General features: G+C 45.4%; 1 protein-coding gene and 1 long non-coding RNA gene across 7 annotated transcripts in view; one reads left to right on the forward strand and one right to left on the reverse strand.

The window, feature by feature from the left end:
• The window catches only part of LOC137547329 (uncharacterized), a 235,422-nt gene that overhangs the window by 75,612 nt on the left and 132,408 nt on the right, over window positions 1-27,402 (forward strand). The window lies entirely within an intron of this gene.
• Window positions 1-27,402, reverse strand: part of LOC137547328 (T-lymphocyte activation antigen CD86-like) — a 246,585-nt gene that overhangs the window by 58,912 nt on the left and 160,271 nt on the right. For all 4 annotated transcript variants that reach the window (XM_068270798.1, XM_068270799.1, XM_068270801.1 and 1 more), the window contains 2 exons: window positions 26,285-26,465; window positions 4,293-4,365 (listed from right to left, as the gene is read on the reverse strand). In XM_068270798.1, coding sequence (XP_068126899.1) covers window positions 4,293-4,353 — 61 coding nt within the window. In that variant the 5' untranslated portion in view covers window positions 4,354-4,365; window positions 26,285-26,465. The remainder of the gene's footprint in view (window positions 1-4,292; window positions 4,366-26,284; window positions 26,466-27,402) is intronic.

A 27,402-nucleotide genomic window follows, 5' to 3' on the forward strand; every position in this document is an offset into this window, starting at 1 on the left:
ATCCGCTGCACTAGCCATGTCTGATATCATATTAATCGGTAGATTCGGGGGATCGATAATATGTAATTATTATTTGTGTGCCGGACGCGTAGGTCGGCCTAGAGAACATGTCAGGGTTATGGGGCTGCTGAAAGCCCCTGCCCAGATGTGATTACCATAATCCGGCCTGGGGGCCGACTCTGGAAGCCCGCCTCTGAACTCAGCTCCATTAAAAGTGAATGAGCTGCCCGGGCAATTCAGTCCTCCACATTCCATCTGTACAGAGCTGTCTGGTGCTAGCCAGAGGACACATGGCTAGCGGCCATCTTGATCGGCCATCTTGTCTAAACTGAACAAAGGACATTTTCCATATTGCTTGGATTTTAAACTTTGCTGAACTGAACAAAAGGAACTCTACAAGTTTTCCCGGAACGGACATATTTCCACAAACCCTAAGTATTTTCTCCCTTTTTTATTTCATACTGGCTATTACTGTTTTAATAATTGTTGGTTTTAATAATTGTCTGTATATATTAATTATTTATATTGCCGTGAATAAACGACTTTATTCAAGTCATTCACTGTTCCGCTACCCTGCTTCGCAGCCGCACAAACTGAACCAGACTTCTGAAGAGACACTACTATTGTTGATATCTAGACAGAATAGAGTGTGTTTAACCATTTTATTCGCAGGACTAGTCAGTCAGCGGGCTCCTCTGTCCCATGGTAACAGAGGTGGTGGCAGTTATACCCTGAACTAGTGTGTAAAGTTGTATTTCCGTAACCCACAGGCTCCCTTCTGGTCGGGCTGCTGCCCAAATTTCTGTCGGTTTCTGCGCAAAGATCGCGACCAAAGCTTGCATGGTCTGTGTGCTAAAACCGATTGGAAGGCAATTTGCGGTCTGACCATTAGGGCTCCTGTGACAATACGGACCAAGTGCCACGTGCCAAGTGACAGTCAGACAGCAGAGGAGAAGACACTAGTTCACACTAACTGTCACACTGGCACGGCTCACAGCACAGCAGTTCTGTAGAAAGCTAACAACTACTAGCACTGACTGCACTACTACAGTACTAACTACACAAAATTACACAGTAATCCTATTCCCTAATCCCTAACCTAACCTGTAGCTAGCTAAGGCTATTAGCTGGCCAGCAGGCAGCAGCTGGCCTAGTCTGTGCACAGCACACACACAAACGCATAGCAGCTGCAGCAGCACAGCACACACTCTGACTGTCACACAATGAAATCAAGCTAATTAACAATATAACAATAGTGTAGTGTAGTGATAGTGAAGGGGTTAATCACTGAACAGCTTTGGGTTTATCACTGTATATAGCACTGCTATGCCAGCAGCACTGCAGCATGTCTCTCAGTGACTGAGCAGTCACACAGGACAAGATTTCTCATCATTACACCCACAGGGGGGCTGGCCAGGGTTCCATTCTGTGATTGGGTGCCAGGGCTTAGGCTGGGAGGCCTCTGATTGGCTCAATGAGGTCAGGTGGGGCTGGCCAAGGTTCCCCTCTGTGATTGGTTGCTAGGGCTTCCGCTGGGAGCCCTCTGATTGGCTCGATTATGTCATCTCCTTAGTTACAGTATTCGGATATCTGCAATATCCGCAGATATCGGCGTTATACGCCCAAATATCAGCAGATAGCTATCCAGATTTGGGCCCAGGTATCCGGAATCCAAATCCGGTCGGATAGCTGAAAAAAGTTCGGGTATCCGGGTTACCCGGATATCCGGAATCCAGATGAGCACCACTGGTGCTTGGCAGTTAAAAGGTTAAAGACTTTCGGTACTTGCAGCTAAACCATATTGTTAATTTTGGGAAGAGTGGGAAGGGTTGCTCTCAGATTGCTCATACTCTCTACATAGGCAAATGCGGGGGGTGGGGGGGTTACAGCTGCCCAGCATCCCCCCTCAGACCAGGGCCGGTGCAGTGTCTGGGGACAGGCATAAGTTGAGACACCAGAATATCTGCAGGGATCCTGCAGCTCACAGCACTGCTCCCTTTCTTTCCCTGCTACAGTTGACTTTGGATTTAGCAGCAGTATGTGTACAGAGCATGGAGCAGCAGCATGTGTACAGATCATGGAGCAGCAGCGTGTGTACAGATCATGGAGCAGCAGTGTGTGTACAGAGCATGGAGCAGCAGCGTGTGTACAGAGCATGGAGCAGCAGCGTTTGTACAGAGCATGGAGCAGCAGTGTGTGTACAGAGCATGGAGCAGTGGTGTGCGTACAGAGCATGGAGCAGCAGCGTGTGTACAGAGCATGGAGCAGCAGCGTGTGTACAGAGCATGGAGCAGCAGCATGTGTACAGATCATGGAGCAGCAGCGTGTGTACAGATCATGGAGCAGCAGCGTGTGTACAGAGCATGGAGCAGCAGCGTGTGTACAGAGCATGGAGCAGCAGCGTGTGTGCAGAGCATGGAGCAGCAGCGTGTGTACAGAGCATGGAGCAGCAGTGTGTGTACAGAGCATGGAGCAGTGGTGTGCGTACAGAGCATGGAGCAGCAGCGTATGTACAGAGCATGGAGCAGCAGCGTGTGTACAGAGCATGGAGCAGCAGCGTTTGTACAGAGCATGGAGCAGTGGTGTGCGTACAGAGCATGGAGCAGCAGCGTGTGTACAGAGCATGGAGCAGCAGCGTGTGTACAGAGCATGGAGCAGCAGCATGTGTACAGATCATGGAGCAGCAGCGTGTGTACAGATCATGGAGCAGCAGCGTGTGTACAGAGCATGGAGCAGCAGCGTGTGTACAGAGCATGGAGCAGCAGCGTGTGTGCAGAGCATGGAGCAGCAGCGTGTGTACAGAGCATGGAGCAGCAGCGTGTGTACAGAGCATGGAGCAGCAGCGTGTGTACAGAGCATGGAGCAGCAGCGTGTGTACAGAGCATGGAACAGCAGCGTCTGTACAGAGCATGGAGCAGCAGCGTGTGTACAGTACAGCGCATGGAGCAGCAGCGTGTGTACAGAGTATGGAGCAGCAGCATGTGTACAGAGCTTGGAGCAGCTCAGGTGGAACTTAACAGAGTCAGGTATGAGCACAGCCCTGCGCCCTGCTGTGTGAATGCTTCACTTTCCCCTTCATTACCAATATCAGCTGTCCTCATTATTATCTGTATCCAAACTGCTCCTGATCAATCCCGTCGTCAGTTGGGAGCAGATCAGACATTTAGGAAATAATTGTCAGATCCTGTCAGTCGTATGGGACATTGCATTGTGTGTACCCAGTATGATGTTCAACCATGTTATTATACTGTGTTGTGCGTGGCTGAGGGAGACCTTTCAGGAATTGTCCCCTTGAAAATCCTGATGTGGGCGTGATGTTTACATGCATAATGATGAGGAGGCGTTACTCAATTACCGTGGATGGTACTGTATCACTTGCTTTGTATTTATTTAGACGTGCACATATTATTTGTCATATGTCTGCACTGTTCTGAAGAAGGGGACCCTGCGTGACCCCAAAACAATTGTCAAGGTATGGTGCTTTGAAGAATAAATTCACGCTTTCGCTCTTGGGAAGCCTGATGTGCAAACCGATCTATGGACTTGCCCAAAACCAGGATATGTAGCGTAAAAAGTGTGTGTCCTCAATAATTTACTGCATTCTGTCATTGCAGATCCGCTCTAACCCCACTTCATAGTATTATTGCTTCCCATTTAGGACTCATTCAGAAATGTATTGACAAGTCTTGACTGTCAAATTTAAATTACCATATTTTTCGGGCTATAAGACACTCCTGACCATAAGACGCATGTAGGTTTAGAGGACAAAAACTAGGGGGAAAAAATATATACTAAACCTGTTGCATAGGTGGTGAAGGGGCATCTTGTGGATTATGCCCCTTTGTACCCCATGCCACCTTGTACTTCTTGTGTCTCCCTGTGTCCTCTTCTGTCCTCCTTGTGTCCTCCTGTGTCCCCATGTTTCTGCCTCTGTCCTTCTTGCGTCCTTTTCTATGCCCCTTTGTGCCCTCTTGTGTCCTCCTCTATGCCACTTTGTGTCCCTCTTGTGTCCTCCTCTATGCCACTTTGTGTCCCTCTTGTGTCCTCCTCTATGCCACTTTGTGTCCCGGTGTCCTCCGTTTGTCCCCGTTTCCTCTTCTGCAAGAGCACAGTACAGGGAGACCCGACATTGCGGCAGGTTGGAGGCTCGTATTGGCAGTTCACAAGTCAGGAACTTCCCTGCATTTGGACTATAAGATGCAGTGGCTTTTTTCCCCCCACTTTTAAGGGGGAAAAAAAAAAAAGTCTTACAGTCCAAAAAATACAGTAGGCAGTTTATATAATGAGCTTACCTATGGACAGTATGAGTACCGATAGTGGTCCCAAATTCTTCTGTAGAAAAAAAGAGGCCATGTCACCAGATACCTGCAACAAAAAACAAGGTTATTTTTTATTATTTCCAAATCAAATTTAAAAGGGAACCAGGGATGAAGCACCCTCATGTATTTTACCATATATATCAATGGGAACATTAGAGAAAACACCTACCTTGCTTTCTGTTTCATCCTTCACTGCTCAGCCTGCTTGTTATCAACCCTGATAAAAATCCCCGACTGAGCAATCAGTCTGGCTTTGCTCAGGAATATTTATAGCTCAGTCTGTGTTTTCTCATGTCTTTTCAAGTCCAAGCCTGCCCCCTGCTGGCTCTGCTCAGGAATCATTATAGCTGAGTCATTATAGCAAAGCCAGACTGAATGCTCAGTCGGGGATTTTATCAGGACTCATTAGAAGCAGGCTGTGCAGTGCAGCATGAAACAGAGAGCAGGATAGGTGTTTTCTCTAATGTTCCCACTGATCTATATGGGAAAATACATGAGGGTGCATCGTCGTTGGTTCACTTAAGTCCAGCTCTACATACATATTCTGTGTGCTACATAAATATTCTGTGTGACTGTGACAGCATATTTAGTCCAAATGTTGCCTGTGTTAATCTGTCATTATTGCTTTTTATGACATACTTCTTGCTGTTTCTTTCACAAATTTGCTGTGACTAATATCTGGGGACACTCTTTCCGACAGCAGGAACAACTGACTTGCTACTCGACCTTGCCGTGCCCCTCTTTTGTCACATTTACTGAGGGTTCACTGTGTGAAACTCTTTACTTGCAGATATCTGAAGAATTTACATTGCGTACCCACCTGGCGATTTTCCCAACGACTGGCGATTTCTACATGATGTCGCCAGGTTGGTAAAGAACCATGATGCGAACGTTGCTTAGCATCACGCCGATAACTATAGACCGGCACGGCGGATCGGATCTTTAAGATCCCCGACAACACCGCGCAAAGTACTGCGATCGCTGGAAGTCTCACTCGTGCCGCCGTGTACGTCGCGTGACCATGCGCTTAACCCGCCGACAGGGAGAGGCGTTGCTGACGACCGTCGTCAAGGGGACGTTGCAGGAGCCATCACGCGGTGAGTACGCAGCTTTAGACTGAGACGGGCCATATTTTCCCCACATCTGTCCTGCCCAAGGCTTAGTTAGCGCCTTGTGGGCTTCCACTAAATACTGGTTGGTATCTGGCAATGCCCAGTAATAAAAACCTTCTGTAGAGTAGAGTGGTTAACTTTACAAATGAGAATTTGTTGGAATTATATTCCCTATACTGCGGATTGGGTACTTTTTGGGGATTATAGAAGTGGAAGGGACGAGAGTTACATGGGGCAGCAGCCAGTAATTGTATCCTCAGTGGCAAGGAAAACTATCCTGCAAAACGGGATCACTTCGAGTCAACCTACACTAACCATGTTTAAACAGAAATAATACAACATTTTTTTGATAGACTGTATAGAAACCTCCCCGCAAACTGAGGAACGAATTAAGAAAATCTTTGAAGTTTGGGAGAGTTCTAGTGACACCTTCGAGGTTCAAATTAAACAAAAGATCCAACACTTTTCAGTTTTATTGTGAAGGCTGGGCATGTAGCAGCTTGGTGTGGGATTGGAGCAGGAACACCCACCAGGCAACCTAAGCAGGTGCCGGGGGCCTAGTGAGTGTCAAGGGGTCCAACAGCCAACTTCTTTGACCTCTCTCCACTTCAACTTACCAAAAAGACCACAATATGGTCTCAAATCTACTACCTTGCCTAGGGAGCCATTACATCTTAAGCCATCTCTGTGAGGGATAATTGAAGGTCGATGCTGTAATCCAGGACAGAGAAGAGCGTTCTAATGGGCAGCGATGAGAATGTACAGGAGCGAGCACGGGCACACGCAGCGGACGATCATGGCTGGAGACTAATATCTACATCCCTGGGACTTCAGATGAAGTCTGTCAGGGCGTAGATATACTGCACTGAGTGCAGTTACTAGATAAATTGCATTTTCCAATCTGCATTTTTACATACTTTCTCGAGAACTGTAAGGTTATTTTGATTTTTATGTACATGTTACCTAGGTTATCTTTACAATATTTTTTTAATTTGGTGATGATATCACATATGGGGGCTTTGAAATTAATCATGAAAATTGGCCCTCTACTTCAGTGCAAATCTGCGAGAGTCTCACTGAGTGCTGTGTGATTACTTTGAAGAATTTTGCCTGCTCATCCACACTCAGGGCCGGATTTAAGCAAATGCCATATAGTCCATGGCCTAGGGCACCACAGGATCAAGGGTGGGTGGGTGGCAGGCTATACTGGGGAGAAAGGGGTCACCTGGCTACCTATACTGGAGGGCGGGGGTCATCAGGCTATCTATACAGAAGGGAGAAGGTCATCTAGATTCTTAGACTGAAGGAAGGGGGGGGGGGTCATCAGGCTACCTATACTGAGGGAAGGGGGTTCATCAGGCTATTTAAACTGGAGGAGGGTGGGGTTATCTGGCAACTCATACTGGCGGTGTGTGTGTTTGTGTGTGTGTGTGTGGGGGGGGGGGGGGGGTCATCTTGCTGCTTATACTAGAATAAAGGGTCATCTAGCGCTACCTATACTGAAGAGGAGAGGCTGCTGACGGTGGCCTTGGGTGGTAAAGAGTACAAATCCGGCCCGGTCTACACTTACTGATCCTTTCTAGTTACTCACAGGGCCGGTCTTCTCATGCAGCAAGGTGAAACATTTGCATCAGGCGCAGATATTACAGAGGCAGCCCGTGTTGTACTGTGTGTTTGCACTTCCAGCATGCTGTCAGAGTAGGAGGAGAAGTGAGAGGAGAGCGAGCAAGGTGAAGAGGTCATCATTGGTGAAAAGCAGCTTGTTGTGCTGTGTGAGGAGTCTGACAGTGAGTGAGGAGGGGGGAGGCAGGAAAGCAACAGTGTTTCATTTGACTTGCCCAGCAGAAGGGAGGAGGTGGCACTGCTGTCCTGACTGAGGTGGAATGGAGTAGCTGAGGGTGAGCAGTTTGTTTGTCACAGAATCACAGACAGCCTGTGTGCTATTGTGTTGAGCTGCAGCATGTCATGTGAGAACATTAAAGGAAGCAGAGTAAATTGTCGGGTGCTGTGCAATCATTCCACATTAGGATTGGGGGAGAGGGGGGGGGAGACGCGCATCCTCACAAAAAGTCTAGAACCGGTCCTGGTTACTCACATAACATAACTGGGATGCCTTTTAGTTATACAAGCTCAGCTGATTTCTTGAAATAAGATCATGCAATGCTGGTTGACATGACAAAACACAAATACAATACCCCTTACATACAAAGTCTACTGGCTCTTGCCTGTGAGTCATCATTACTCATAGGGATTTCCCAGGAAACAAAAAAGCAGCTCTGGTGATACGCACAGGAATTCAAATGTTTATCTCAGTTTTCGGTGAAGTGAGGACGGTTTACAACCTGCCTGTTTGATTTTGTTCAATAACTTTGTACAGATATGAAAACCGCACTGCGTACAGGTGCGCATGCTGTACAGAAAAACAACATGCTACCAGTAACAAGACCTGGGCCCATATGCAAGACACTTTTTCTCCTAGGAGATCATTTTTTGACGTCTTTTGAAAATAATTTTTCAGCACATTGCAATTGAAAAAGTACCAAAAAGTACATGAAAAAGTACTAGTATTTTCTAGTGTTTGAAAAAGCATTTTATTCACAGGGTGTGAAAATATCACCTTGGAGAAAAAGTGAACTGCATATGGGCCCTTAGGTGATTTGCACGATTGCTGCAGCTTTATGAAGAGTAATCTTCAGTCTGCCTTAAAGGATACCCGAAGTGACATGGGACAAGATGAGATAGACATGGGTATGTACAGTGCCCTTCACACAAATAACTATGCTGTGTTCCTTTTTTTCCTTTCTCTGCCTGAAAGAGTTAAATATCAGGTATGTAAGTGGCTGACTCAGTCCTGACTCAAACAGGAAGTGACTACAGTGTGACCCTCACTGATAAGAAATTCCAACTATAAAACACTTCCCTTGCAGAAAATGGCTTCTGAGAGCAAGAAAGAGATATAAAAAGGGGAATTTCTTATCAGTAGAGGGTCACACTGTAGTCACTTCCTGTCGGAGTCAGGACTGAGTCAGACACTTACATACCTGATATTTAACTCTTTCAGGCAGAGAAAGGAAAAAAAGTAACACAGCATAGTTATTTGTGTGCTAGGCGCTGTACATACCCATGTCTATCTCATGTCACATGTCACTTCGGGTATCCTTTAATAGACTAGGCATTGCTGCAGACTGCAGCGGGTAGTGATAAACAAGACCAATGGCCTTTATTCAATTACAGTAACCTTTTCTTGTTTTCTTCTAGTAGATCATTTTTCATCTTCTCTTTTAAAATTGTTTTCAAGTACTTTCTTGCTTCCAATGTGCATTATTTTTTTCCTTTCAAACAATGCACATTGCCTGGTTGCCCTTCTGATCCTCTGCCTCTCATACTTTCAGCCATAGCCCCTGAACAAGCATGCAGATCAAGTGCTCTGACTGAAGCCAGACTGGATTAGCTGCATGCTTGTTTCAGGTGTGTGATTCAGACACTACTCAGCAGGGCTGCCAGGCAACTGGTATTGTTTAAAAGAAAGCAAATATGGCAGCCCCCATATTCCTCTCAGGTCAGTTGTCCCTTCAAAGGAATATTTTTTTTTAATAGAGTGTAAAAATATCTCCTTGGAGAAAACTCAGAAGAAAAATAGTTAAAGGCCCATATGCAATTAACCTTGTCATAAAATGCTTTTTAATCCACCAACAAGCAAGAAAATGCTCAAAATAATTTTGATAGTACTTTTTTTGCCAATGTCTGGGTACTTTTTCAAATGTAAAATGCTTAAAGGACAACTGAAGAGAAAGGTATGGAGGCTGTCATGTTTATTTCCTTTTAAACATTACCAGTTGCCTGACAGCCCTGCTGATCCTCTGCCTATAATATGTTTAGCCATAGACCCTGAACAAGCATGCAGCAGAACAGGTGCTCTGACATTGTCAGATCTGACAAGATTAGCCGCATGCTTGTTTCTGGTGTATTTCAGACACTTCTGCAGCTAAACAGACCAACAGGGCTGTCAGGCAACTGGGATTGTTTAAAAGTAAATAAACATGGCAGCCCCCATAGTCCTCTCACTTCAGTTGCCCTTTGAAAGGTGTGCATGAAAAAAAGGGCAAGCAGAAAAAAAGAGCGCAACTGGATAACAATTGTTAAAAACGATCAATACAATTTTCAAATGGGCGCGAAGTTAGGCTGAAAGCTTGTTAACAAGTTGGCGCAAAGTCGGGTTTTAATCCCCAAAGTACAGAAATCACATTACATTCCTACAAATAATGCACTGGAGTGGTAATTAGGCATGGTCGGAAGAGCCAATTTCCGATTCCGCGGTAATTCCGCATACCGCCACTACCGAAATTCCGCTTCCGCTACATTCCGGTGGAATTCCGCTACATTCCGCGGAATTCCGCGGTATTCCGCCACGTGCACTTTCCGTATTTTTAAACGGACTTCCGTAATTTTTAAACGGATTTCCGTAAATTTAGGAGGAAACACTCAATCGCTCATTTGAAATATCTATTGTTAATAAAGTTGATTTGTATTTTGTAAATTTGGATAAAAAAAATGTTGAAACCGTTATTTTAGCGCAGTAACTCTCCGCTGATTGTGATTGGTCAACTAATTCCGCATCTCCTGATTGGTCAATTCATTCCGATTCCGATTTTGCCGGAATTCCGAATTCCGGATTGCAAATTCCGAATTCCGGATTGCAAATTCCGAATTCCGCGGAACCATGCGGAAACCCCAATTCCGGCGGAATTTCGGAATTTTAGCTTCCGCGGAATTCGGAAGCCCATGCCTGCTGGTAATGTGCCTGCAACTTAATGTAGCAACAATAGCAGTAGTGTGCACATAACTCTGGGTGTCAGTGGGCTGTGGAGTATCACACACACAAAAAAAACACACAGGAGACTAATGTAAGGGCTATTTGGAGTGCTTTCACAGGAAGTGAGGAACAAGGACACAGGCCTAGCTAATGCTTTCCCTACCTATATGCAGCAAGTCTGACTCTGCTCTCACTAATATTCAGCACCCAGCAGAGAATGAATCCAATATGGCCACTGCAACTGCTTTTTAATAGGGGGGTGGGGGTCCAGGAGGGGGTGCTAGCTGATTGGCTGCCATGCGTCTGCTGACTGTGAGGTAAGGGGTCAAAGTTTAGCTCAATGATGATGTATAGGGGGCAAATCGAACACGGGAACTGTTCAGGCCATCTCTTCTTGCTGGGGATTTAAAAGACATTTTATCAACAAGGTTTGAAAATATCAACTTGGAGAAAATCGGCAGAAAAAGTGCGTATGGGCTGCAGAGTCACCTTTCCCTCATGGCATCAGCATGTTGCTATGCAATGTACAGCCACAGCGATTCCTGAGGAAGGTCTGGCCTGCTCTATTGCATAGTCTCTAGTATCAGTTTTCGGTTTCCTTTCTTTGCCGATACCGTACATAAAACTACATACAGTCTATTGTTTCACTCTGACTCATCATTTCCTATATGCAGCAATGTTTTACTTTCGCCGTCTGCACTCAAGAAACCTACAAGCCTCAGAAAATACCTTCCTCAGTCTGCAGAATGGATTTATTGCTTCAACGAAGATAAACTGCTTTTTATTACTTATCAAAGTCCTGCTGCAAACTGAACTTTTTCATTTCAGACAAAGCGAAGGAGGATTTGGGGTCCTGTTGGGTTGTGACTGCTGTCTGTGTCCTGGTCTGGGAGAGCTGCCTTCAGTTCCTGTCCCCGTGACCACCTGGACTGCAGTGTGCTCCTGTAGAGGAACTGTAGTTAAAGCGGGATTGTCACCTTAAAAAATCAAATTTCAACAGCAACTGGTCTGAGTGTATTAGTGATAAAGATGCTAATCCTGCATTCAAAACTTTTTCTGCTGTTATGGTTTGGAGTTATCACATACCTTATTAGCACTGGCCCTTTAATTGCCATTGCCATTGGCTGGCAAAACAGTTGCATGCTGGGGAGGGGTCTTTTTATCTATAATATATTCCTCCTCTTCCCTTTATTTCCCTCTCCATCTAATGACATAAGACCGTGCACTTCCTAGTATAGACCTCAGTGGGAGTGTCTGAAGACTCTGAGAGGGGGGCAGATAATGAATACACAATTAGCAAGAGGAGAAATACAGAGTGATGGAGGAAATGATGTCAGGATTAGCTTCATTCAAAGGTAACCAAGATGGAAACTGTCTAGAATATGATTCTGCTCTTTATAAAAATTCACAGGAATCATAACGTGGACAGTGCAATACATCTGTTAGGTAAGTAGAACTACTGTATATTCAGGCGTATAAGACGACCCCCAACTTTAAAATATAGAGTTTGGGATATACTCGCCGTACAAGACTACCCCTCTTCCAACACCCACCACATAAAAATGAAAAAAGCACCATATACTGGTGCTATGTATGAACAGATACTGGTGCTGTACTGTATGTGGTACCCAGTATATAACAGTACTAGCTGATTGCCCGGCGTTGCCCGGGTATGTATTTGGCTGGTGTTGGCTCCGCCTACGTTTTCTAACCCTAACACACAAACACTCAATGACCAAGTTTGTGAGCTTTGCGGTCTTTGGTATCAATAATCAGCATTGAAATGAAACAAATCTGATTGGCTGTGTGTGGCTCCACCCCCTTTTCTGAATTTGAACCCCAGTCACCCAATAACCAACTGTACCAGGTTTGAGGCCAGTGCCATTAACAGTTCAAGAATGGTAGCAATTAAATATTCCCCTTGAAAAGCAACAGGTGAAGTTTGATTCACTTTTGTAGGCTCCACCCACTTTTCTGAATATTAATCCCAGTCACCCAATGACCAACTGTGCAAAGTTTAAAAACCCCGCCATTAACAGTGTAAGAATGGCTGCAGTTTACATTTTCCCAGTGAAATTTGTATTTGTCTCCACCCACTGATGACCCGGCGTTGCCCGGGTATGTATTTGACTGGTGTTGGCTCCGCCCACTTTCTAACCCTAACACACAAACACTCAATGACCAAGTTTGTGAGCTTTGGTGTCCTTGGCATCAATAATTTGTATATTCCCATAGAAATTAAACAAATTAGATAGGCTGTTTGTGGCTCCGCCCCTCTCCAGCATTTGAACCCCAGTCACCCAATGACCAACTGTAGCAGGTTTGAGGCATCTGCTATTAACAGTGTAAAAATGGCAGCAATTTAAATATTACACTTGAAAATCAACAGGTGAATTTTGATTGGCTATTGTAGGCTCCACCCACTTCCCTGAATATTAATCTCAGTCACTCAGTGACCATCTGGGCAAAGTTTGGGAACCCTGAAATAAACAGTGTAAGAAAGGCTGCAGTTTACACTTTCCCAGTGAAAATTGTTTTTGGCTCCGCCCACTTTTTGTAACCTGGACACAAAGTCACTACTCAATGCCCAAGTTTGTGAGTTTTGGGGTCCTTGGCATCAATAATTTGTATTTTCCCATGAAATGAAACAAATCTGATTCACTGTTTGTGGCTCTGTCCCCTTTTCTGAATTTGAACCCCAGTGACCCAATGACCAACTGTACCAGGTTTGAGGCTTGTGCCATTAACAGTGCAAGAATGGCAGCAATTTTAATATTCTCCTTGAAAAGTGACATGTGATTTTTGATTGGCATGTTTAGGCTCCACCCACTTTTCTGAATATTAATCCCATTCACCCAGTAACCAGCTATGCTAAGTTTGAGAACCCTGCCATTAACAGTGAAGAAGGGCTGCAGTTTACAATTTCCCAGAAAAATCTGTTTTTAACTCCACCCACTTTTTGTAACCTTGACACACAGTCACTACTCAATGACCAAGTTTGTGAGCTTTTGGGTTCCTGGCATCAAAATTGTGCTAATGGAAGCAGTTTATCCAGCAAAGAAATCTGGCTGTTTTTGGCTCCGCCCCTTTACTGAATTTGAACCCCAAACACTTAACGACCGACTGTAGCAGGTTTGAGGCCTCTGCTATTAACAGTGTGAGAATGGCCGCAGTTTCAATATTCCCCTTGAAAAGCGATAGGTGAATTTTGATTGGCTGTTGTAGGCTCCACCTACATTTCCGAATATTAATCCTAGTCACCCAGTGACCAACTGTGTGAAGTTTGAGAACCCTGCCATTAACAGTGTAAGAAAAGCTGCAGTTTACATTTCCCCATGTAAAAAGTTAGTTGTTTTTGGCTCCGCCCACTATTTCTAACCTTGACATACAGTCACTTAATGACCACGTTTATGAGCTTTGGGGTCTTTGGCATCAATAAGTTGCATTTTACCATTGAAATTAAACAAATCTGATTGGCTGTTTTTGGCCCGCTCCCTTCAGAATTTAAACCCCGGTCTCCCAGTGACTGACTGTAGCAGATGTTAGGCCTCTGCCATTAAGAGTGCATGAATGGCAGCAATGTAAATATTCCCCTTGAAAATCAAAAGGTGAATTTTGATTGGCTGCTGTAGGCTCCACCCACTTTTCTGAATATTAGTCCCAGTCACCCAGTGGCCAACTGTGTCACGTTTGAGAACCCTGCCAATAACAGAATGGCTGAAATCAATCTAACAAATCTGATTGGCTGTTTGTGGCTCCACCCCTTTAGTGAATTTGGACCCCAGTCACCCAATTATCAAGTTTATCAGCTTTGGGGTCCTTGGTATCAATACTTTCTATATTCCCATTGAAAAATAAACAAAACTGGCTGTTTGTGCCTCTGCCCCCTTCCTGAATTTGGACCCTAGTCACCCAGTGACCAACTGTACCAGGTTTGAGGCATCTGCTATTACCAGTATAAGAGAATGGTAGCAGATGAAATATTCCCTTTGAAAATCAAAAGGTGAATTTTTATTGGCTGTTGTAGGCTCCACCCACCTTCCAAAATCTTAATCTGTCACCCAATGACCAACTGTGCAAAGTTTGAGAACCCTGCCATTAACGGTGTAAGAATGGCTGCAGTTTGTATTTTCCCTGTAAAAGCTGTTTTGGCTCCGCCCACTTTTTTGTAACCTTGACACACAGTCACTCAATGACCATGTTTGTGAGCTGTCAGGTTCCTGACATCAAATTTGTGTAAATGGAAGCAATTTATCCACCAAGGAAATCTGATTGGCTGTATGTGGCCCCGCCCCTTTAGTGAATTTGGACCCCAGTCACCCAATGACCGACTGTAGCAAGTTTGAAGTCTCTGCCATTAAAAAGTGTAAGAATAGCAGCAGTTTAAATATTCCCCTTGAAAATCAATAGGTGAATTTTGATTGGCTGTTGTAGGCTCCACCCACTTTCCTGAATATTAATCCCAGTCACCCAGTGACCAAGTGTGCCAAGTTTGAAAACCCTGCGAGTGTAAGAATGGCTGCAGTTGAGATTTTCCCATTTAAAATGAATGGCTGAAATTTGATTGGCTGTTTTATGCTCCGCCCACTTTTCCTGGAATTGTAACCTCGGTCACCAAGTGACCAACTGTGCCAAGTGTGGGGACTCTGGCTTGTTTACTGTGAGAATGGCAGCCTTTTACATTTTTTCCATTGACATGAATGGGTGGAATCTGATTTGCTGTTTGTAGCTCCGCCCAGGTGTGCAGGGGGGACGCGAGACCCCCAGAACGTATCATCCCAGGTAGTAAGGGATCTGCATACCAAGTTTCGTTCAAATCGGTCAAGCCGTTTTTGCGTGATCGCGGCACATACACACACACACACACACACATACACACACACACACACACACACATACATCCGATTTTATATATATAGATATAGGCGATTGACTGGTTGGATTGTTCAACTCTCCCTAAGTGGATTGGTCAGCGTTCCTCGTCTCCTGGTTTATCAGAGCGGTATAGAAGAATAGATTGCGCTGTACCCATAAAACACGCCTCTTTCACCCGTCTGGCCCGCCCTTGTATCCTATTTACCTCCTTCTCTGCCTCTTAGATCTCGCACATGTGCACCTGCACCGCTTCACTACAGTCCTCAGCAGCGAGATCTGAGAGGCGGTAACAGGATAGGGCGTATCACCCGGCATCAATGACACCCGGCGTATAAGACGACCTCTGTCTTATACGCCAAAATATACTGTAGTATTTATCTACTTATATACAGTATGTGTTTTTTAATACTATATATGTATTTTTTATTTCTAGGTTAGCATGGGTGTCACTTGTTGTTTAAAGTTAACCTGTAAAAAAAATCTCCACTAGGTTATTCTCACCTCGGGAGGGGAAAGCCACTGGATCCTAAAGAGGCTTCGCCCCGTCCTCTCAATCCTGTGCTGGGACCCCCAAAGAGTAGTCTTCCTGCGCATGCACACTAGCTCCGTCCGGCTTGGGCTTGTGGAAATAGCCGAGGCCTATCGGGTCTATGCTACTGCCTGTACTGTACACAATGCATTAGCATCATACATGGTAGTTATTCTTAGCCTTGCAGCATGAGTAATTGTACTTACTTCAGCCACCGTTATGGTGTTATGATCTGTAGTGATGGCCTGAACAGTTCGCCAGAGGACGGTTCGCCTGATATCAGGGTGCTATGGGTGCTCCAGGGTGCCAGCGTGGGTGGGCGCAATAGGCGCAGTGGGTGGGGAGGAGAGCGGGAGCCCCGCAGGGACAGAGTTCTGGCTATACTAAGTAAAGTTAGAGCCCTAAGCATCTTTACATTTCCTCCAGGGCTCCCCATTGGTCTATTATCCTCCAGAAATCCCATTGATCTGTTAATAGGCCAATGGGGAGCCTTGGAGGGATATTTAAAGATGCTTAGGGCCCTCAGCTATACTTAGCATAGCTGAGAATGGCGCGGGAGAGCGGCGTGCGCGGTTGCGGGTACGTGCTGATTTCCAATCAAGGTTTCAGAGGATATCGGAATGAAACATTTCTGAGGATATTGGCGTGGAAACATTTTATTAAAGGTAAGCATTCATGGTTAATTTAGAACAATGAAATACTTAACTCTTGGTTGGTTGTGTTTTTATTTCTTTTTAAGCCTACTATGTACCCCATACTCATTTCACCTGGGGAGGGAGTCCCCCTCTTAAAGCGGTAGAAAACCCTGACATAATATTCAATAAAAACATGTTTTCCTACTTTTTATATGCCATACAGTTATCATATTTGCGTTTGTGCATACAGTAAGTATTATCATTCATTTAGAAATGACAAGTTCCCAAAGTACAGTTTTTTTGCTCTGAGAGCCGATATTGCATTTTATTCATAACTGGTGTATTCATCTTGAATTTTGAGCAGAAATGCTTTCTGAGTGTCTGACTGTGTTCAGGAGTGTCTGCACTTTCAGAGAAGTATTTACTTAATTGTATCAAGTGAGGAATGTAAACACTAGATAACATTATCTGCAGTTCGGATGCGTCCAGCTTTCTAATTAAATGCTGTTCTAGTAAAAACAAAAAAAACAAAATGGTGGCTGTATATAATATGATGTGAATAATCTTTTAGAGCACAGAAGAAATGGTGGGTTTCATTCCGCTTTAATACATAAAGATACATCTAGAGTAGTGCTGTCCTTTAAAGGGTTTCTTTTTCTCCTCAAACATTATTTCTAACATTTGCTAACCCTGCTCATTGACTGAGGGAAAGGTTAGCACTGTTAACTGCCAGTTAGGTTAGGGACACCATGGAATAGCTGTGTTTTCATGAGCATAAAACAAGAAAAGCAATACAGTTTCTCCTTGTAATTGTTGGCCTGAACTGAATGGATTGTGGTGTTCTGAAGAAACGTGAAGGAAGAGGAAGATGTCGGGTGCATATTAATTCGGCACCATTTAGTTTGGTGCAGTGAGAGCCGAATGACGGCTCTCACCGCTACCGCTAAACTCCAAAGCGGCGTTAAATACTCTTCCCCTCTGAGTTGTCACAACTTGGAGGGAGATGTAATTCGGGGTCTGGCAGCTGCCAGAGCCAGGGGCGTAACAATAGACCCTGCAAAGTATGCAGCTGTAGGGGGGCCCAGAAGCAGTAGGGGGCCTCGTGGGGGGGTGGGGGGAGAAGTTTCTTTCCCGTGTCCTTAGAAACTGACAAGTAAGGGTATGGAGAGAAAAAAACTTTCTACTCTCTGCACAATTGTTCTACTGACTGCATCTGCTCAACCACTGATGAGGAATCATACAAAGTTTGGCAGACAAAGGTTTGTAGACAGTCCCTATTCAGTGTTCAGCAGGGTCAAAGGGGGCCCCACCCAAAGTTTTGCAGGGGGGCCCAGTGAGCTCTAGTTATGCCACTGTCCAGAGCCCCGAATTACCGCTACGCGCCCGCGCAGCATAGCATTGCTGCTATGGGGCGCCCAGTTTCAGCTGATTTCGGCACGCAGCTCTGAGAGCCGTGCGCCAAAATCAGCTGATTCGGAAGATGTCTGGTGCAGACGATGGGAAGGGTTAATACTGCATCCTACTGTTATGGTAGCTGGATACAGTGATGAAATCAGTGCTGTGGAATGTACAACCAGGAAGTGAATGTGATACTTTATAACAGGGCATGTTTACCTCTGTAAAGGAAAGGCGTGTAGGTAATATACTTACATAACTTGTATTCAGTATAAACTATTTATGTCTTATTAAGTCATGATAACTAAAACTGTGGAACTTTGTGTGCATATTATATACTGACACTGAAGGATCCCTCAGGCCTCTATCTGAAGTGCAGTTGATGACAATTGTTGCTTCCGCTGTCTGTCAGCTACTCCCTAGCAAGCGCTCAGCATATACCAGATGTACTATATCCAGAGCTGGATTCTCCACAAGGCAAACCAAGGCAGTTGCCTAGGGCCTGGGGAGAGTCTAGGGGCCTGTTGGATACTAGGTCCGTGTACATTAAATAAAGGCACCTGGAAATGTGGGCACTTAGTAATGCCGATAGTACAATATCGGTATTAAATATATATATTTTACTATGGGCAAACCTAACCCTACTCTCACTCAGAACCCTCCCCCCTTACATATAACCCTTAATACCTCCCCACCACACACACACTACCTGCCTACTGCCTAATGCCTAAACCTAACTCCCCCTCCCCTTCCCCCGCACATTCTACCTACCTAAACAGCGACACCCCCAGCCGGGGTGTGATGCTGCAAAATATTGGCATTTGGTTGCCCGTAGTGCCTGATATATAGCAGGCTTAACCGTCATCCCAGTCAGTAGCTGATAACCCCTTTCCCACAAGAAATCTTTACCTTTTCTCAAGTATATCACCAGGGGGGGTCTGTATCTCTGATATTGTGGTGAAACATCTCCCACAGTGTGATGTCATGACCAAGAGCCCTGACAGTTTCCTGTCTGTGAACCTCGTTGCAATGTGGGAAATTACGGCTTTTTCCAACTGCCAAGTAAGCAGTATCTTCTGTGCATAGAACTCTCAGTAACGAACATTCCGTACAATTTACCTGGCAGAACTAAAGAGGTCACCATCAGTGATAAATTTCAGAATGTAAATCAGGGAGAGGGAAGATTTTACAATGAGCAAACACTGTTTAAACAATCTATAAATCAGGGGTCTCAAACTCAATTTACCTGGGGGCCGCAGGAGGCAAAGTCAGGATGAGGCTGGGCCGCATAAGGGATTTCACAAAAAAAGTCCTCAAATGTCATTAACAGTTTTAATTATTTCTTCTGAACATGAAGTGTCCTACCTTATAGTTCGCTTCAGTGCTCCCATTACAAGTAATCCACCGTGTCCCCGCCGCAAAACGAGGCCTGCAGAGCCCCCAAATCACCCGGGGGGCAATCCGCCGCCATTTCCTGGAAGGGGCAGAGCTTTCAGCTTCAGCTCTGCCCCTCCTGACGTCAATCGCTGCGGATCGCCGCCTCTGCCCGCCCCTCTCACTCTTCCTTCACAGAGAGGGGCGGGGAGAGGCGGCGATCCGTGCGGCGATTGACGTCAGGAGGGGCAGAGCTACAGCTGGAAGCTCTGCCCCTCAGCGCAGTCGTGGCTGTTTGCTCGGGGGATTTTGGGGCTCTGCAGCCTCAGTTTAGTGGCGGGGATGTGGCGGATTACTTGGGAGCACTGAAGCGAACTATAAAGGTAAAATAGTTCGCTTCCGTGTCTCTTTTGCTTTTGCCGGCACGGGCCACAAAATATTGTACCGAGGGCCGCAAATGGCCCGCGGGCCGCGAGTTTGAGACCCCTGCTATAAATGAATATTGTCAACAATGAGCAAATGTTTATTAAAAAATTATGTTATTTTCACTACAGGTCCTCTTAGCAGCAGGGTGTTGCTGTCACAATAGGGAAAACACTTGTTAGGAACTGTCAGAGGAAATCCACGGTATCAAAATGATAAAAAAAATCAGCCCTACTGGCAAGATAAAACATAATTATTATATCGCTAGCAAAATACAAATAAGAAAGGGCGGAAGTATTTGCACAAAGTGCATAATAATCTGTGACAAGCTCCAGTGCAAACAAGCGCACAACTGGAACGCAATCTTGTGACCTATTTAATATCAATTCTACTAGATAACGTTAGCAGTAACTGAGCTAAAGCTACATATGAGGTATGTTACTGCTGTTATTCTCCCTGCAGGTGACATGGCCCTTATGCCTGCAGTAGCACGTAAAGTTCTCACCAATGGCTTATGCCTACATGCACTTTGTGCTACTGCAACTCGTGTGGTTTCCCCTACTGCACAAGCACCGCCCTCACTCACATATAGGCAGTTAAGGTTGCCACCCAGCTGGTATTACTCACCCATCACTGCATTTAGAAGTGATAGAAAGTTAAGGTAGCCATACACTGGTCGATGTGCCATTAGATCGACCAGCTGACAGATCCCTATCTGATCGAATCTGATCAGAGAGGGATCGTATGGCTGCCTTTACTGCAAACAGATTGTGAATCGATTTCAGCATGAAACCGATTCACCATCTGCTGAGCTGCTCCTGCCGCCTGTCCCCCCCCCCCGTATACATTACCTGATGCTGGCTCTGGGTCCTCTTCTCCGCATTGCACGGCTCTGTTCCGGATCCATTACGGTGCTTCCTGTGTTACTCCGTGACCAGGAAGTTCAAATAGAGCGCCCTCTATTAGAACTTCCTGGTCACTGCAGTGACACAGGAAGCGCCGGGATGGATGGAGCCGGAACAGAGCGGTGCAGCACGGAGAAGATGCCCGGGAGCCAGCTTCAGGTAATGTATACCTGATCGGATCGGCCGCCGCTAGCGACGCACACTTTACCCGCGGGCGATCGAGGGTAATTTCCCGCACGGCGCGATCGACGGACCGATCCGATTCCGGGAGGGAATCGGATCGGCGGCTGCGTTTACCGCGAACGATTGGCAGCAGATTCGATCCCAGGATCGAATCTGCTGTCGAAACGGCCGGGAATCGAGCCAGTGTATGGCTACCTTAAGTTTTTTCTGCCATTCCAAACAAAAATGGCCTCTGCACTGTTTTTATTCACCTATCTTCCCAAGTGCTATTAGAATCAGCCTTGTTCAGTTTTGGGTTTAGTTGTCCTTTAAGGCAAATTTTAACTGAAAAATAAAAGTCAAAATAAACATACACATGTCATACTTACCTCCCGCGTAGTCTACTTACCAATCCTTTTCTCCTGTTTGTACACTGTGATTGATGGAAAGCTCAGTCCTCTATTTTTAAAATGGCAATAACCCCGAAACAGCTTCCTGGCTCAGCACTCCGTTAACCAGTAATATTGCTTGAGCCATAGGGAAACATGGACATTACCTTGCAAATCAGTTGTCCTTTCATTTGTAACGGACAGGGACTGATATAGTGGAAAAGGCCCCCGCTGGAGCCAGAGAAGGTAAATAAATCAGCGCTTGTCAGGCTTGTTGAGGGAGGATTCCGGGACACTTCGGGGGAGCCAGCGCTGGACTGCCTGCAGCTACAGGGGAGGGGGATGCCTCATTGGGACCCTGAGGCTTCCCCCTCCCGAGGTGAGTACCCCCCAGGGAAACTTTTTTTTTGATACAGGTTCTCTTTAAAGGTTATTAAGCTGTTGCTTATTTTCTTAGAGCCGAGAGTACATTCTCAGTTCAGGTCTGCTTTAAACAGCAGTGGAGAAAGGGACTTTTTTCCAGGCAGGGTACTGCCTTCCTTGATGTTCTATTTCAGTCCAAATGACACAACAGTGTTTCGTCACCTCCTGGACCTGCACCATTTCCATTCAGTCCTGTTACTTACAAAACACACCGCTGACGGTTGTCTTGTGACTTCTGATAAGAAACATTTTGCAACAATATTTCAAGAGAATATAACGGCATGAGAAACTGGTGACCCCATGGAAATGTGACGGAACTTACTGTAAACTGTATATTCTCCAAAACACAGCTTGTGTACTTTACTCTTGGAAACGTCTCAAGCATCGGTCTTGAAATGCGCAGAACAATGAATTAGTCACCGCTGGTTGCCTTCTTGAAATTACTCATACAAAACTAGGCCTCAGGCCACAACTATTATTGTAGGTTAGTTCAATTGTGAATCAATCAAAAGAAATGTCAGCACTTATCTGCTACCATGTGGGGCCTAAACCAAGAGCAGGATGATCCACCAGGCAACCTAGGCAAATGCTTGGGGTCTAGTGAGTGTCAAGGAACGCACCTGCCACCTTATTTGACCTGTCTCCACATCAGCTTGACAAAAGAACACAAGGGGGTGCCAAATCTGTTATCTTGCCTAAGGCACCTTTACAGCTTAAAGGGGTACTGTAGAGGGGTAGGGGGAAAAAGAGTTGAACTTACCTGGGGCTTCTAATGATCCCCCGCAGACATCCTGTGCCCGCACAGCCACTCACCGATGTTCCGGCCCCGCCTCCGGTTCACTTCTGGAATTTGCGACTTTAAAGTCTGAAAACCACTGCGCCTGTGCAGCCGTGTCCCCGCTCCCGCTGATGTCACCGGGAGTGTACGGCAAAGGCCCAGTACAGTCTGCCCAGTACGCTTCCGGTGATGTCAGCGGGAGCGAGGACGTGGCCCCAGGCACAGTGACTTTCCAACTTTGAAATTTCGGAAGTGAACCGGAGGTGGGGCCGGAGCATTGGGGAGTGGCTGCGCGGGCACAGCATGTCTGCGGGGGATCATTAGAAGCCCCGGGTAAGTTCAACTCTTCCCCCCCAACCCCCTAAGGTAGTCCTTTAACGCATCTCTGCCTAAACCATATTGTGCAACCTTTCTGCCTAGAAGGCTGCTCTGTGGAAGACCATTGTCTCACCCGGGCCTGCCAGGTCCGTATTTGTAAAGCTGGCCACACATACACCCGATATAATTTCTCTGATCGTTTTTTACCGCAGTTCGATGTAAATTATTGCGTTTCCGTGCACACCCCAGTGTTACCCGACTGGACACAATAGCTGTGTAATTTTTTTGGAGGTGTCTGTGCTGTCCGAGTTGTGGGGAGGCCCCAACTGCGGCAGTACGATATCTTCCTGGAACCTCTCCTTTTTTAATGTTTTACGTGTGCCGTGGTACCAACACTAGGTGCCATAGCGATTATATGAACACAATAGCTGTGTCATTTTTTTGAAGGTGTCTGTGCTGTCCAAGTTGTGGGGAGGCCCGAACTGCGGCAGTATGACCGCTTCCTGGAACCTAGTCTTGATGTTAAAATTGACAGCCATTTTTTTGGGGGGGGATTTTAAGTCCCCACATCATCAATTAGTGTTTCCCGTTACAAAATAATGATGCTACATGCCTCATATACCCTAAAAAACTTTTTTAAATCAATTTAACCACTTCAGCCTACAGGGTTGAAATGTTTTTGCATCTGAGCAACTTTCACCTCCCATTCATTTGCCAATAACTTTATCACTACTCAGCACAATGAATGGATCTATATCTTGTTTCCGCCACCAATTAGGCTTTCTGTGGGTGATACATTTTGCTGAACATTAATTTATTCTAAATCAATTTTAACAGGAATATTAAGAAAGAAATGGAAAAAAAAAATCATTATTTCTCAGCTTTTGGCCATTATAGTTTGAAATTCATACATGCTACCATAATTAAAACCCAATTTGCGTCCATCACTATTTACAAGCCCATAATTTAAAAAAAAATATATTAATACACTCCTTTGACATGCATATTTATAAAGTTCAGACCCTTAGGTAACTATTTATGTTTTTTTGTTTTGTTTTGTTTTTTAATTATTGTACTTTTTTTTTTTTAATTAAAAATTGTATGTGGGTAATTTTTGGTGTGGGAGGTAAACAGTTAGTTTTTAATGTAAAAAAGTGTATTTGTGTAATGTAAAATGTATGTGGGTGTAGATTTACTATTTGGCCACAAGATGGCCACAGTCAAATTGTCCTGGGAGCGATCAAGCTCGCTCCCAGGAAGAAGATTGAAGCAGGGGAACTTTTTGGAATGCAGAAAAGCTGCAGTGTCTGGAGAGACACTGTCGGCTTTTCTCCGGGGGGGGGGGGGGGGGTCCGATCAGTGAAAGGGATCTATAATCCCTTTCACTGTTCGCTGGGCTAACAGCCGGTAGCGGGAGCGTGCACGGGGGTTAACCACTTCACCCTAAGGCGGTTTTTACCCTAACGGACAAGAGCGCTTTTCACCTTTCAGTGCTCATCCCATTCATTTTCCAATAGCTTAATCACTACTAATCACAATGAAATGATCTATAGCTTTTTTTTTTCATCTTCAATTGGGCTTTTTGGGTTTGATATTTGTTTTCAGTAATTACTTTATTTTCTATGCATTTTAAAGGGAAATACAAGGAAAAAATGAAAAAAAAATACACTATGGTTTTAATATAAACACTGCTACTGTACGTAAAACCCACACATTGTATCTGCCTATTTGTCCTGGTTATGACAAGATTTTAATAATGCCCCTAGTGCAAGGTAGGGTGACAATACGTCATTTGGAAATAAAGGTGTATTTTTTTTTCCACTATTTTCACTAATGCATGTGCACCCGCGGGAGCGCGCATGAGCACGCACACGGCGGCAGCAGCACTGTCTGACTTATAATAACGTCCTGGAGCCATTAAGAGGCTCTAGCAGGAAGTTTTTTATAAGTCAGCATGTCATTAAGTGGTTAAAGGCCACTTCCGGTTTTCCATCCGAATCCGTCGCATACTGGGGTTGGATATCTGGCCCGGATTCGGATTGGAAAATTTTTGTTCCAGATATCCAACCCGGATCGGATAAAGGGGTATCCGGATCCGAATGAGTTCCAGATAGTGAAAAATGGTATCCGAGCAGCACTGGTCAGGATTAGGTAACAGGCAGGATTTATTGGGGATCGGAAAAGGTATGGTGATCGATGAGGGATAGTGCCAAAATCAAAAACAGTGTTTTAAACCTGAAACCCGAACATACTGGTCATCACATTATTGGATATTTGTGCCAAATCCACCAGCGTTGGCCTGGACGGTGCCCCGCCACAAAACACTGTGGTACGTGCATATGGCCACGAAACGCAAGCCGCAACAACCCTGCTAAACCTAAATATTTCTGTTGTCACAATGGAACTGAGCCATCAAGTTTAATTTTACTCATCCATGGTGCAACAAAGGGCAGTAGATATAAAAGTAACTGGTAAAGCTGGAATTTTACCTCAGGCACTCATGCTGTTTTTAGTAACAAGACACAGAGATATAAATCTAAATGACAGACTGCATGCTTTCTTCCATGAGAGTAAACTACCAAAATCCAGAACTTCTAGTAACATACTTTCACTGGAATGTGAGGTAGAGCATGTGTCAAGGGATAAATCACTAGTAAACACAGCTAGGGGCAGGGGCGTAACTAGAAATCACCGGGCCCTCCTGCAAAAATTTGTATGCCTCCCCCCCCCCCCCCCCCCCCGGAAAACGTGGCCATGCATCAGCGGGGAGGGGGGACAGTCCCCCCCCTTTCCTAACCTCGGACTCTCCCTTGAGCACTCCCTTCCAGCATCAATCAGTGGCGGGCAGGAGCACATACCTCCATCCACAGCGGAAGTCCATCTCTAAGTGCCTCTCATTACTTCCTGTTTAAACAGGAAATAGCGGCAGACACTTGGAGATTGATACCTCCAGCACGTGGATGGAGGTATGTGTTCCTTCCCGCCGCCTGTTGCCACTGAAGATTGATGCTGGAGAAGAGCGCAGAGGGGAGAGCCCGAGGTGAGCGTGGGAGGGGGGACTGTCCCCCCTCCCCGCCGATGTGTAGCTATGCTCTTCCCTCATGCTGCCACCCCTCCAGCCCCCCAAAACGGCCTTGAGCATGCCCCCCCGCGGGTGCAGGGACTGCATCCCCTATTGTTACGCCAGTGCACACCGGTGATAAGCCCACGCCGACTACTACTACATAAAGGTGTTTTACTGACCTGAGGAAGGGGGACGAGACCCGTAAAACGCGTTGTCTACACGTATACCTTACTATTTAAATAATTTTTTTTTTTTACGTAATATGAGTTGAGAACAGAGGTAAGCCACCTCATTTGGTTATACACGTATACTATTACTACACTCCTCCAGAGAAACCCTATCCAGTCTAGTTGGGTGAGTAGATCTGCTGGGTGGATCGCTCATGGAATGGGGGTCAGCAGTCGGGCCATCGGGGGCTGCCATACACATGCTTAATTGTTGGCATAGGCGGTCATTTTTTGGCCGCCTCGGCTGACTTTAGTCAAGCGTGTGTACGAGCCTTAATAGCGGACAGCAACTGAGTGCAGTTATCGATTATCCGTCTTAACTCACAATTTATCTCTCCTTAACTGTTTTATCTCCTGATTTATCACTCAGTTGATCTCAGAGGAAAGAGGAATATGGTGAGATAATTCATACATTCTGTGTAGCAATTTCAATGCTTCCTAAAGGCTGGTACACACCATGCAATTCTCACTCTAGATGCTATTTCCGATTGAATAAATTACATATAAATATAAGTTTATACAAACTTGATTCCTGGTCCTTACCTTGTTCTTTTGGGCAGATACTAGCAGAGAAAACAGCAGAGTCCTCCTGACAGGAAATGCTGGATGGGAGTGTCAGCCTCCTGGAATGATCTGAACCGCCCAAGTGATTTAAAAATGGAAAGTAGGCAACTTCTTCAATCTCCGTTAGATGTGTGATATCTTCAAGCTGGTCTCCGTAATCCTGAGGATGGGAGAAAAGGATGCAAAGAATCAGGGATGTTTTCAAGCATAGACAAGCCAGGCAGATGCCTAGGGTAATATCAAAGGGGCACGACTGAGCTATTTTTAGTGCAGAGATTTATGGGACTCTTCTATAAAACTGCTGGTTTCATCAAGAAAGTGATGAATATAAGTGTTAATACCTAAACGGACAATGCTGGTCTCTGTGCTTGAGCAGTTTGTAAAAATTGCAACTACACATGCCCCAACGCTCCAATTGAGGAGGCGTGGCCCAGATGTGTAGCACAGTAGCCTGCAACTGCCTCAGTCGGACAGCTTTCAAAAGGGCTCTGCTGCTGCACAGAGCTGAACAGAGCAGAGTGGAACAACTATGAGAGGCCAGGAGGATTGCTGGGAGCTAAAGGAAAAAAAAAGCCCCACAGGTAAGTAAGACTGGCTACTTATATTTCACTTTAGGTACCCTTTAAGGCACCAGAATGCCCAGAAATGGTCCTGCAGATAATTATCTGTGGGAAGATGGGAGTTTGGGGATATTCTGTAGAACAAAGGGGAGATCTCTTTCCTCTGCAGTGTTGCCAGATCTGCTGAGAAGTTACATTCCCATTTCTAAAGGGGAAAGCCATTTTAATGGCACTGAATTGCAAAACAGCTTTATTAGCTCTGACAAATGTTATAATAGGTCAGCTTAGTAGATGCAAAAGGTCTCCAGTGCGGTCTGTGACTCAGCCGAAGGAGCAGGAATGATTATATTTTCATTTGACATTCGCTAGTTGGATTCATTCCCAGAAAAGCGTCAACAGCTGGGATTCCTAAAAAACTTTTATTAGTTTAATTTTCCCTTTCCTCTTTCAGTTGGGGTGAATAGGGCATAGTGACTATGTATTACTCAGTCACATGATTGTGAGGGCTGTGCACAAAGCATAGAGCTGCCAGCAGAG

This window comes from Hyperolius riggenbachi, chromosome 2 (assembly GCF_040937935.1).
Source record: "Hyperolius riggenbachi isolate aHypRig1 chromosome 2, aHypRig1.pri, whole genome shotgun sequence".
NCBI classification, from domain to species: Eukaryota; Metazoa; Chordata; class Amphibia; order Anura; family Hyperoliidae; genus Hyperolius; species Hyperolius riggenbachi.